The 12,724-nt window shown below is 47.6% G+C and overlaps 1 protein-coding gene across 7 annotated transcripts in view; it reads left to right on the plus strand.

The window, feature by feature from the left end:
- The first annotated feature begins 832 nt into the window (after positions 1 to 832).
- RUNX1T1 (RUNX1 partner transcriptional co-repressor 1) overlaps positions 833 to 12,724 on the plus strand; it is a 118,661-nt gene continuing 106,769 nt past the window's right edge. The window contains exons 1-2 of one of the 7 annotated variants that reach the window (XM_075415873.1): positions 7,873 to 7,889; positions 9,277 to 9,580. Coding sequence is in view for 1 of the 7 variants with exons in the window: in XM_075415874.1 (XP_075271989.1) it covers positions 1,504 to 1,531 (28 nt within the window). In the remaining 6 variants the exon portion in view is untranslated. The other 6 variants (XM_075415872.1, XM_075415870.1, XM_075415871.1 and 3 more) reach the window with 6 other exon arrangements.

The raw sequence follows: 12,724 nt of genomic DNA on the forward strand, positions 1-12,724 counted from the left end.
AGTAGTTCTGTTCTATGTTGACTCTTTTACTCAACATTTGACATTTGAAAAACATGTAGCTCAGAGTCCAGGCAGCTCTGACAGTTCCAATCCATTATCTGCAACCTGAAAAAACCCCACTCTTTTACTCAATATATGAAGTTCGTGTGCTGGGTTTTTTTTCGTGGCGACGCCTTCTTTATACAGTGTCAACACGACAGCAGAAGTACCAGTTCGCTGTAGGTTATATGGCTGACAGTAATATTCTCAGTGAAACACAGAAGGGAGCAACTGGCGAATCTGAAAATATACGGATGCCTACCGAAACAATTATGTAATGAAACACGAAGTCAAACGGTGGCACGCTTCTATTAATTGCAGATGATAGTAATTAATTTTCAGTGTAGTTGCGATCATGTTGCTGCTTTCCGAAGAATCCAGAATCTCCTTCCAGGAAAGTGTGAAATTGTATCTGGGTTCTGCAAGCCATGAAAAACTATAAATTTCTTAAAAAAACAAAAGGGGAAAAAAAAAAGAAAAAGGGAGAGAGGGAGGCCTTCCTCGATACTGTACTTTGGAAAGAGGGATAGACAAAGGGAAAAAGAAAATGATAATTGTTTTCTCTAAGGCTATTATCTAATGCAAAAGCAAACAGTCTGACTGGAAATCAGCTAACAGAAGGGGATTAGAGAGTAGATCTGAGAGTGGCTTGATTTCTAGCGCTGCTGTCTCTTCGCACAGTGATGAGACACAGGCAGAGCAGCCAGGAGCTCTCCAGATGGCTGGAGAAAGTGTTTGTCTTGGGTTACTGCAGGGCAGTCTGGACTCTTAAAGCCGGGGAGGCATCATTAGGGAGCAAGTTAGATGTCCACCCGCTAAAAGCGAGCGAGCGAAAGAAAGAAAGAGCAGGCAGGCTGCCCGAGAGGGACCGCGCTCGCCCATTGTTACCGTCTACTTGACCCCCACTAACCTCCTCACGACACAGATGTCTCCTACCTCTATCACCTCCCACCGCTTTAAGCCCTCCCCCCCTGCACCTGGGTAGCGGGGCCGGGCCGGCTGCCGGCAGTTTGCTGCCTGCTGCCGCGGAGCCGGGCGCGCTGCGCCTCGGCAGCCCGGGGACGCGCACGGACCCCGCCGCTGGTAGCGGCCGGTCCCCATCACGGTCGTCTGCGGCGGCGAGGAGAAAGGACCTGGGCACTCGCTATCTCGGCTTGGAGACTCCGCTGCTTTATTTTTGGTTCTCGTCCTTTCCCGTGGAACCAGTCGCCTCTCTCGAGCTGATCCTCCTTTAAAAAAAAAAAAAAAGAGAGCGAAGGAGGGGGGGGGGGGGGGAGAAGAGCAGCTGGAGTTTCTCCTCAGCTCGTTTTGACTTTTGTGGACGTGGATCATCTGGACTGGGAAGGGAAGCCGCGCCGCGCTGCTCTCCCCTTTCCCACCCCCTCGCCCCTCCAGCAGCCTGGGCTGCCGGCTCTCCCCCGAGCAGGACGGGAACTTTTATTTGCAGCTCGCAGCCCGTGGCGAATGGTGGGAATCTCCGGTCCTCTGCAGTGTGAGTACGGGGGCGCGTTGGGGCGGGGGGACCCCCAGCCCCTTCCCCCCTTCTTCCCTCTCCCCTTCCCCGTGGGGGTCTCCTGGCTTCGAGGGGCTCCAGGGGCCGGGACTCGCCCGGGCGGGCTCAGCGCTGCACGCCCGCGGCTCTGCGACCCGCCGTCCCCGGCTCACCACCTCGCACCTCGAATATTGCTCAGGAGTCCAGAAACCAGGTTTTGCACAAAATAACCCTCCCGAGCGCGTGTTTTTCCATAGCGTTGGTTTCTGTCTCGGTTTAGGGCTTGCCTTTCCTCCGCCCCCCCTCCAGATCACAGCTAGCCAACGCGAGTCGGAGCGTCCGAAATGTTTCTGGTGGGGAAATTTCTGGGTTTTGTTTTGTTCGTTTCGTTACGATCATCGGATTGTGCAGCACTGGCGGCATCACTTCAGGCAATATTTTTGCCAGAAATATTTCGGGCGGCGCACATCGCCCTGAGCAGCACCGCGATCTTGCCGGCATCTCCTTTCCCAAAACGGCGCGGCGAGCTGGGGGGCTGCATTTCCAGCACGGCCGTGCGGTCTAAGCCTGTCACCTCGTCTGCCCGGGCCCAATGGTCCCATTCCATAAACTCCTGACGGACCATCGGTGAGGGAGATTGGAAGGCTGAAAGCCGTACTGCCGGCCGTCTACACCAGCCCTGGACTTTTTGACCAGTTCGAGTCCTTTTGTTAGTGCCAAAGTTGCGAGATTGGGCCAGAAATGGGTTTTAGGGTCTGGAGTGACTCGCCACCCCAGCTGGGGCACCGGCCACACGTTAATTTGTAGAGAAATACCTGTGTGTGGTTACTGCGCTCCGCTCTCCTAAGCGTTGGAAAGAAACTGAAAGTAACTAACGGGACGCAGCTCCCAAATCGCTCCAAACAGGAGCTGAAATGCTGCTTCCTCCAGTTCGCCGAGGAGTTTGAAGGAGGGAGAGACAAGGCGAGAGGCGCCGAGACAGCCCCCCCACCCCGGCTTGCCAGCCCGGAGCCCTGCCCGGCCCGGCCGGGGTCCGGAGCAGCCGCCCTTGAGCAGCCCCCGGGCTCCAGCCCCGCAGCGGGCTCCAGCCCCGCAGCGGGCTCCGCCGAGACCCCGCGCCCTGCCCCGCATCCCGGCACGGCGCGGACCTGCCTCTGGCAGCCTCCCCGCAGGGAGCCGGCGAAGCGGGGCGCCGGGCACGGCCCGCCGGGGGCTGGGCGGAGATTTGGGGAGGGGGGTAGGTATACACCTCTTAAAGGCAGGCTGCGCTCGCGGGCGCGGCGTGCCGGGGACCGCGGCGAGGGGCAGGGGCTCGGCTGCCCGGGGGGATGTCTCGGTATGTGCCGCCGAGCGCTCGCGTGCTTCGCGGAACGCTGACCCCTTTCACTTTTAACATCGCTTCCCCTAATTAATCTGTTCGGGCCCCGGACTTAAATGGCTGTCCACAGCTGCTGCAAATTGATTTATCCCCTGATGGTGGTCCGAGTTGCTGACCAAAGCAGGATTTCCCCCCCCCCCCCGCCCCCATTTTTGGTCTACTAATCTGTTTTGACTCCTTCCCTACTTACAGTAATGCCTGCATGCTTTTTGAAGGACTTAGAAAATATTTTCTTTTGACGTGTAGCTAGAAACATAATTATTGTATTTGTAAACACAGTATGTCAGGGCTAAGGGTGAATATAATTTATTTCATTATCCCCTTGTATCCTCACATTTCCTTCTCCATTTCTGCATCCTGACAGATGCAACGGAAATTTCACGCAAGCAACTTTGTGAACTGTAGTTTTGAGGCAAGACGTGAAAGACATTTCTAGATTTGAGTTCTGTTGTCCGGGTTTTCTGTTCTGCCTTTCTGTTAACGGTTTGGTGAATCTGGATAGCCGAGAGGATTGAAACTGGCTTCTAACGGTTGTTAAAGCTGATGCTTGACCTTTCCATGGGAAGTCTGAAAACCTCGTTCAGTTTATTGTGGGCCGATTTCCTTAGGAAATCCAGTATGATCAGGGAATTTCCTTCAGCTCGGCTGAATGTGAAAAAAGTTGGCCTGTCTTGTTTATACGTCCTGGTTTTAGCACTAGGTCTTTCTGTAGCTCCCAAGCTGTAGAAAAAACACTAGGAGAAAGATCTGAATGTGGCTTATTCAGAACTGTACAGTCTATGAAAATACGAAGTTGGCAAAGGCTTTGTTAGGTGGGAGATGCGCTGCAGACTTGCTGTAAAGGTTTTTAATTAGGAAGTTACACTTTATTTGATAATTGATAACTTTTCTACGGTCAGTTTGATCGTATCTGAACCTCCAACATCGTTGCTGCTACTTTCAATCCGTGCATCTTTTTTTTTTTTGCTGTCATGGGAAGCGTGACCACGCATCAGCGCCAGAAAACCCCAAAGCCCACCAAAAAACCCAGTCCAACCTTAAACCCGTTGATGTCCCTGGCAAGCCAAAGCTGGGCAAGGCGTTCCGGAGATGGCAGGACGTCTTCCCCGGGCCCTGCATTCGCAGGAGGGTGAGCGGCTGGGCTCCCCAGCCCGGAGCATGCCGTAGGAGACAAGAACCATTCTGTCTGTAATGGAATGCAGACAGCAGCGTTAGGTCACTGCTTCCTGGCAACTGCTGCACAAGTTGTTTTTCTTCAAAGGCTTTCAGCTTTTAAATAGTTTCCAAAATCTTTTTAAGTAAAACATTGCCTTCTCCCGTTTTTGACCACCTTAACGTTAACTCGTTTGGTGCCTAAATAATGGACCAGTAAAACATCACATGGCGTCTCTCATCTGCGTACTTTTAACGCTATGTATGCCTGCGTGCACATGGAGTTTTATACTGGAAGTATTGTTTATAGAATAAAGGGGAGAAAAACAGCTCCACCTGGAGTGCTGGTCAGTGGCTAGGCAGCTCAGGACATTCCTCCCTGTCAAACCCTGTTTCTCACTTCTCTGAAATGAACTTCGGGGGACAGGCGTTGAATGCGAAGCTCACTTCACTGAGGTACCGGGCAGGCTGCAAACTGCTCTGGCTGCCAGACGCGTTGGGTGAAACGGGCATCTGCAGTGTTTGCACTGGGCGTGATGGGAGAAAGGGCTTGCAATTGCCATTTTCATCTTTCAAATCCACTTGCCACAGTCCATTACTGTTAAATCTTTAGCTGATTGAATAAGGATATTACTACGCTGCTATTGCAGGAGCGTCAGATTTTTCAGATGGGGGGGGGGGAGGGGAGATCTTGTTCTTTGTTCTGTAGAAACTTAAGTTGTCATGTAGAGATCAAGAAGCCTTATCAGCTGAAATAAAACGTGAAGCTGGTGTGGTGAAGAGGTTATTTATTTCTCATGGCTAGGTTAAGGTGATGTGAAAATAAAATTATTTTTAATCTGATTACATGAAAAAACTTTGATCCATGTAGTTAGTAGCAGCCTGCTCTTTTTCATACAGCCTTTAATAGCAACCTGTAGTATTCATAGTTTAAACTGACACTGAATTTAGTAGAAGTTGTGAGAGCGTAAGTTCTTAAAACGTTGGCTTCCAGATTACATTTTTTCACCTTCTTTCATGTGAAAGATCTAAAAGAGTTAGTTTAAAAACTGAACTTTTAACATCAAGGGTCTTGGTTTTCCACATAGATGTTCCTTTTTAAGGAACTGCTTTAAAATTGCAGTTATCCTGTTCTTATTTACTGTAAACTTGATTAGTTTAATATATGGTAGCATAAATACATCAAGTAGTATACTGCGTGGTTTTGTGGATGAAGAAAATGGTCAGCAGATGTAAATCCAAAGCAAAAATATCCTGCCCTTTAAAAGGTTTTTTTTTTTTCTTCTCAAAAAAATATTTTTTACCTGAAAGACACTGACTTCCATCTTCATAGTTTTTTTTTCTCCTGCCATTGATATGAAAGTTTCCAAATAACGTTTAGAGAACAGTGGACATTTTATTAAAGTAAACGTTAGTTCAGTATAATGGAGGTAATTGTAAGTGATAAGAGCAGAGCAGGTTATCTGTGTGTTGTTTAAACAGAAGGAGCTATTTTGCCCCATTTCCAGTAGCCATCTGTAGAGGAGAAAGGTTTGCACCTGTCTGTCCACACTAATTATAGATTAGGTCCAAAGAAATGAAATTTGAGTAGGCTTTCTCTTAATGAAATTCATAGTGATTTTTATTATAAATGTGTTTTGTGTACAGACGGTGATGGCTGGGCTGTGAGTAAAATAAATTGCTGTATGGCTGTCATGTACTTGTAAAGCAAAATACTGCTGCATTAACAAAGGTGCTGAATAAAAATGCGGTGCTCCGTTTAAGTCCTAGGCTTCAGTGGTGGCTGTTCAGCTAGGTTTAGTCAGAGGCTCATTGTAAGCAGAGTCTTTTAGGGGTATGTTTCAGGGTAGGCTTCTCGGTTACCAGCACTTTGTGTCCATGTACTGGCATAGAGGTGGTCCTTTGGCTGAAATACGAGGTAGAAACGGTTTCATGTTAAGTATGTACACACATGCATGCTGAGTATGTCAGGAATACTTTCCTCTGGTTTAACACTATATTACTGGAATAAAGTGGAAGGAGTGAGAAATGCATTCTGCAGTAAAAGGTCACATGAATTTCTACCACATCTGTTTATAGTAATTATGAACATAATTAACATAAGAATTACAAGTGAAGTAATGACAAGCTGAGCTATGAGATATTATGCCATAATGGTCACATGCTGGAATTCTCACATTATAGCACACTAGAATTCAGATATTCAATGCAAGAAAGAAAATGTTAGATTTTTATCTGTTTTAATGCTTCAAAACTTATCTGCCTGGGGCAGATGGACTTCACGCTTTATAGGAAGGTAACCCATTATTAAGAGAGAGTCAGTTGAAATTAAGATTTCTAGCCTGCAGCTTGGACTTTGAGACAGCTGTGCTTATGGAACGCCACTTCTGTTACACGTTTGTAGTCTTGATTGTATTTATTTTATTAACACACATTGCTTTATTTTTAAATGTGAGTGTTTTCGAAGCAAACTGTTTACATTAGAGAGGATCCTGGATTAGTTTTTCTTTAGAGAACTGTGATTTGAGTAGTAAAGCTGCCTGTTGGAATGGCCAACGTAGATACAAGACACGCATTTGTGGCTCTGCAAGATGAGAGTCTGACGGATCCTAAATTAGTTCATGGCATGATTATACACATATATATGTCAAGTAAAAAATCTGTAACAAAAATCTTTAGAAGAGTAATGTCTCACTCGTGCGTAAGATTTTGAAAGAACATATGCAGAGGGAAAGCTCTGTGGTACCTTGCAGGTTTAATTGATTGAAGTCACTCTTCTTTAGAAATGCATAGAACAAACCGTTAAGTTTAGGGGCTAAGGTTTCAAATGAGTCGACTAACTCTTGTAATATGACCTGTCTGATTATCTCTAAATATGGTTGTCACACAGCTGACAACTGGAGGAAGTTGAGGGAGAAGTGGCCCTTCTTCAGGGTGAAAATACTGGCTGAGGAATGTATAGTAAATTTGACACTTGAAAATCAGTTTGCCTTTAATGAAAAATCAAAGTCTTGTCTTTGTGATAGGAAAATATGCCAAACTGATGTCTTTCTAAGGCTAAACGTGTAGAGTGGTTTATGAAAAATAACAAAAAATTACCTTGTGCCAGGTCTCAGCAATACCAAGAGGTTTTTGCATTATTGGATTAGTGGAGGATTTGTGACAGACCCCTTTTTATCTGACATTCATTGCAGTGACACGATTTGCACACACACACCCTTCCCCCATCCAGGTTCTGGTTTTCACTTTGTATTATATGTCAAATTCCCGTTATATCTTTTCTTGTGGAAAAGCCCCGCTATCTTGGATGAGTGGTTTTGGAAGCAGTTCTGCACTGAACAATGCCTGTCTTACTCCAACATGCCATCATTGTCCTCACCCCAGCCTTCACGGTGCTCCTCCGCAGACGTGCAATGGAAATGTGTTTCCTTAACAAATAAGCGGGAAAAACGTCTTTAAAACTTTAAAACCAGAGCGCGCAGAGCTCGCTTGGCAACCCAGCGCTGGCGCAGCCGTTCTGCTGGCTGGCTGTGCTCATGGTAGGCAGGTCGGGCCACCTCCCCTTCCCCACACCTCCCAAGGAACCCGGTTCTCTTGGATGCAATCCACCACAACAAACCCTCTGCCTTCTCAAAACCAGAGATGATAAGCCTAAGGACCGACTCCAGCCTTCTTCCTCGCAGCGCCAGCGTTGCGTTCGGGCTCTCCCGCCACTGGCGAGGTCGCGTTGGGTCGGGAGCCGGCGGTGCCGCTGCTGGGCCTGGAGCCGCCATGCTGTGTGCGGGACGGTGCTGGGCCTGGCGCCGCCATGCTGTGTGCGTGACGCAGGTACGGGTTGCGAAGCAGGAGCCGGGCTGAAGGCGGCAATGGGGGACGTCGCCTTGGGGGAAATGGGCTCCCCTCCCCCGGGTCTCTGGCAGGGCCGTCATCGCGGGGAGGCTTCGGGGCAGCTCCCGGGGGCAGAGCGGGCGGCCGCCGGCCCGCGGCCGGGCACAAGCGCGGGACGGGGCTCCCAGCGAGCCGCCGCCCTCCACCTTCGCACCCGGGCGGGCAGCGCGGAGGCGGCGGCGGTGCCTCTCCTCGGGGCGGGCGCGGTCTCCCCGGGGACCCCGGCCCCGCTCCCTCGCCCCCACCGAGCCCGTCCCCCGGCCGCCGGCTGGGCAGCGCTGCCACCGCGATGGCCCCAGCGCAGGCCGCCGTCCCGCTCCCCCCGGCGGTGTGCCGGCCTCACGCCGCAGGCGAGCCGTGAGGTGCGTTCGAGGCGCACAAAGCCCGGCCCGCGCCGGCGCCTCCTCCCTCCCTCCCTGCGCTCCCTCCCTCCGCCGGAAGGTAATCTCCACCCGCGGTGCGGGGAGAGGCGGGCGGGGGGGGCAGCCCCTCGGCCCTGCGCGGGTCGATAGGAGCGGGGAGAAGTGGAGATGTGACCTCTTATCCCCCCGTGGCGGGGTTTACAGGCGGAGATGAGCCGGCGCGGAGGAGAAGGGATCTGCCTTTTGTTGTGCGGTGCGTGGGGCGGCCGCGGCCTGGGCGCTGCCTCCCCCCCCGCCGCCGGGCCGCGCTGAGGGGAGCGGAGAGGGAGGGAGGGAGGGGGTGGCCGGAGAACAGTGGGTTGCTGAGGGACCCGGCTTCGACGGTCGAGGGAGGAGGAGAGCGGCTTGCCCGGGTGTTCCACGGGACGGGGCTGGGCGGGAGCAGGGCTCCGGCCTCCGCCGGGCCTGGCGGCGGCGGGCTGGGCCTGTCAGCGCCGAGGGGCTCGGCGGGGGCTCCCGCCTGCCCCGGCCTCCGCAGAGCACGGTAGCGGGCTTTGGGAGAACTGACCCCTCTTTTCTTTTTATGTTTTGGGTTTTTTTCCTTCTTGCGGGGTTGGTTTTGTTGTTTGGGACTGTGGGTGGTGGTCTTCCCCTGCTCGCCGGGTGACGATGACGCGCAGGCTGCTCCAGCGCACGGCTTCTCCGCAGCGGTCGTGTCTTACAGCAACATTAAACAATTGCTTCGAAAATATATTTAAAAGTTTTGAAATATTTATGTCGCCGTTTCACTTTGTCAGGCGTTTGCACAGATAGATATATAGATATGATCCGGTAACTAAAAGCCTAATTAAAATTTGTTTAAAGCCAGGGGGGCATGTATTCTTGTTGACAGCAGCGGATCGATAGGGTGAGACAATAGAGCCCCATTATTTTACTTCCATTGACTGAACATATTGACATTTCAGGTTTGCGATTGCCTCAGCGAGCACGATGAAACACTGAAATTCACGAACCGGCTGTCTGGAGTGGCACATATATTACTGTATGTCATCCCTGCCTGCAGGTTACCTTATCGCTGAAGCAGAATGGTAATGGATGGCAGCAGACTACTTCAGAAGGGTTAGGGCCCGATCAGTTAAGAAGCTGACACGTAGCAGGTTTCAGGAGTATCTTTAATTACGCCTGGAATTATGTACAAGGGAGGATGATTCTTGTTACCTGCTGCTGTGCTTCGGAGTTTACAGGCTCAGAAGCAGGCAGGATAACAAGGTACTTATGTTTCATATTTTATATATGTGACTTGGTATCTTAAACTTTTGCAAGAGCCCAAGGACTTCTGGTTGTGCTGTTTGCGTGCTCACTGTGTTCGCCAGCATCTCAACCTGGTCTTACTGCTCAAGTTCCACAGCACCTGCTAGACCTGCTCTCAATCCGAAGATTGCAAAGGAAACAAAGAACAACTTTAAAATAAATAAATGCACTTTGGGTTTCTCCTCCCCTCAACAACATTCTATCAACAATGCTTGGGGAATTCAGTGCAGTGAGAATATTGCAGAATGATACATATACACATTTTTTCCTTAGTATGAGCACTGTAAAAAGAAATTTCTTTGCAATGTGTGCATGTGTATGCATAATTGTAGATATTAATTTATATGATTGCTTACAAACGCATATGTAAAGAAGACCCAGCGGCTGCAGAACATACATGTCTTATTATTTCAAAGGCTTTCAGATGTTCTTTAAAATCTAGCTGACTGTAGAAGGAAACCCATCAGGGTTAGGCAGAGATAGAGATTGAAATTAATTTAAAGCAGACAAAGAGCTAATATGAAAGAGCCACTAGTGATTTAACTCATTTTCAAAAGTAAGTGTAATGAAAATATAAAATGTATTCTGAGCGTGCCATCTACTCAGCAATTGTTGCCATCAAGTGGACTGCTGATGCCCTTTAAGATGGTAAAAAGAAAACTAGTCCTTTATACCATTTTCATGAAAATGTTAGGTTTCTGTTTGATCAGCAGGTGCTGTTGAGATGAAAGCCATGTGTAAATTTTCAGAAGGCCAAAAGTGTCAATTCAGAAAAGGAAAGTGATAAGAGAAAATGCAATCAGTTTTCCTGTTTTCAATTTGTGCAGGATTTGAAGAGCTGTTTTGTTAAACTGCTACATCTGCTCCAATATGAATATTGAACTACTTCCACTAAAAATAACACCCTATAATTTGGAAGCCATTGCAATCTTTTGTTAATGCAAGTGGGTTATTTAAAAAAAAATCTATTCTGAAAAATCTCCTGCCTAATGTGCATTTTTGTTTATTGGCACTTTTATCTTCAGCACATAAAATGGCATTATGCAATTAAGACCGTATCTGTTTGGACTGTAAAAATGGCACTGGATAGCTGAATGTCACTGTATTGGTGAAAGGATTTAACTTGTAAATTTAAAACAATTTTATTAGTAAACTATGATTATATCTTAAAATGATGAGTGAATGCTTCTCTATTGCAAAAATACAGCTTTACCTATTCTGAGGACCTTGTGCGAAGTAAGGGATGTTCAGAGTGTGACAGAACGTTCTTGGGCTTGTTGCATTCCTGCTGTACCTGCAGATCTCGTGTTTAGGCTCATCAAGGACGTTTTAGTTAATGGGGCTTTTGGAATAACTTTTTCCACGGTTAAATGAAATGATTAAATCAGGCTTAAATGCTCATATACAAAAATATTTGCTGCTGTGGAGCTGCTAACCCAAGTGAGTTCTATGAACCTGGAAAGCACAGCATTGGCAGAGCAGAAATTTTCTATCAGACGCATCTCCAGAGAAAATAACATTATTGCTTTTTAATTAAAAAATCTAATGGAAAAGGTATGTGTTTGTTAATTTTATAAATAAGGATCTAAATGAAGAAGTGATAATTCACTGTTACATCTATAGAGCCCTGTGTACACAACATGAGTAAACACGTGCAGAATAAAATGAAGCTTTTACTTCTTGATTTCAACATAGAGAATTACCTGGTTTTAATATTCGAATGGGGCTTAGCTGTTGAATTCTAATTTAGTAGTCAGGAACTCGGGTTTTTTGGCAGGTGTCTGCATGGGAAAGGGCCTTGCTGATGCTTCTGTTTGGTTTTGCAATTGGGTTTGTAGGCGTTTGGCCTTGGAGGATTTTCCTCAAAGTGATCTACAGATCAGAAATAATTAAAATTCAATAAACTGAAATTTAAATATAGAATGGATTTTGTGCGAGATCCGTGCTTGTGGTGGGTTGTCTAGAAGTCTGTGGGATGTCTATAGTTTGTATTCCCAAACATAACTGTGTGCACGCATGTGCATAAATTTATGTTGAATGACAGAGGGATGATTATTTATACAGATTTTATCCAAAACTCTCTGCACTCCTGAAAGATAACAAAAAGCCTCCCTCCCCCAGAAGAGTGTTTACTTCCCGTGACAGTCACTAGATTCAAATCTTCTAAACATGAAAGTTGTTTCCTTTCCTCTAAACCTTCTTTTCCCCAACAAAGCTAACCCTGTTAAACCTCACCTTCTGTGGGACGTATACATAGTTATAGACATATGTACGAGAAGTAAATATTACAAAAAACACGGCCGATAGGGGCTAAATGTCTGTAGCCTTAAATAGCGTGTGATATCTGCCAACAGCAGAAGCTGCGCTGAGGAGGCCCTACCTCGGCCGACCTGGGGATGCGAGAGCGTCGAGGAGCCGCCTGCGTGGAGCTCGCCAGTGTGGCCGAGCAAGTGCTCTGTCGCAGCGTGTTGGTGGAGGTGCTGGCTGCCTGGGGAGTTTTTAAACCAAGGGGCTGTTTGCTTCGCTCGTGGGGTTTTTTGGTGCTGTTCACTGGGGTCGGGGTGCAGTCCAACCCCAAAAGAAAGATTGTAGCTGTACGTAGCGTAGCCAGATTTTCTTATCTAAATTCTCTGAACGCATTCATGGGAGTGCTCTGTTTTTCTTACTCTTTGCCAAAAACGCTGCATGCAGTTCTGCTGTTCCTGTTGAATAGTTGCCATATTTAACTCCAGTGGTTGTGAATGGAAATGTGAATATGGAAAGAAACCCTTTCAGGCTCCCTTTCATTTTCTGTAACACATTTTTGGGATGCCTCGAAAGGAGGGGCATCGTAGATATTAAAAATATTTCTGAATTCACACAAAGGATTTGAAAGAAGCTCAGCATCTTGGTTTTGTTTATGTGTAGTTTTGTTTATGTGTAGTTTTTGGTATGTGTGATACTCATTTAAGTGATGCCTTTTTTTTTAACTCAGTATTATTTATTGAATTTAGTCATCATAAAAGCACAGTTGTGTTGTACAGAACTGTACAACAACAGTATTCCTGAACGAACCCATATTGCAACATACCGACATGGGATCTTCATGGGATAGTTCATGAT

Source organism: Opisthocomus hoazin, chromosome 3, assembly GCF_030867145.1.
Source record: "Opisthocomus hoazin isolate bOpiHoa1 chromosome 3, bOpiHoa1.hap1, whole genome shotgun sequence".
Taxonomy (NCBI): Eukaryota; Metazoa; Chordata; class Aves; order Opisthocomiformes; family Opisthocomidae; genus Opisthocomus; species Opisthocomus hoazin.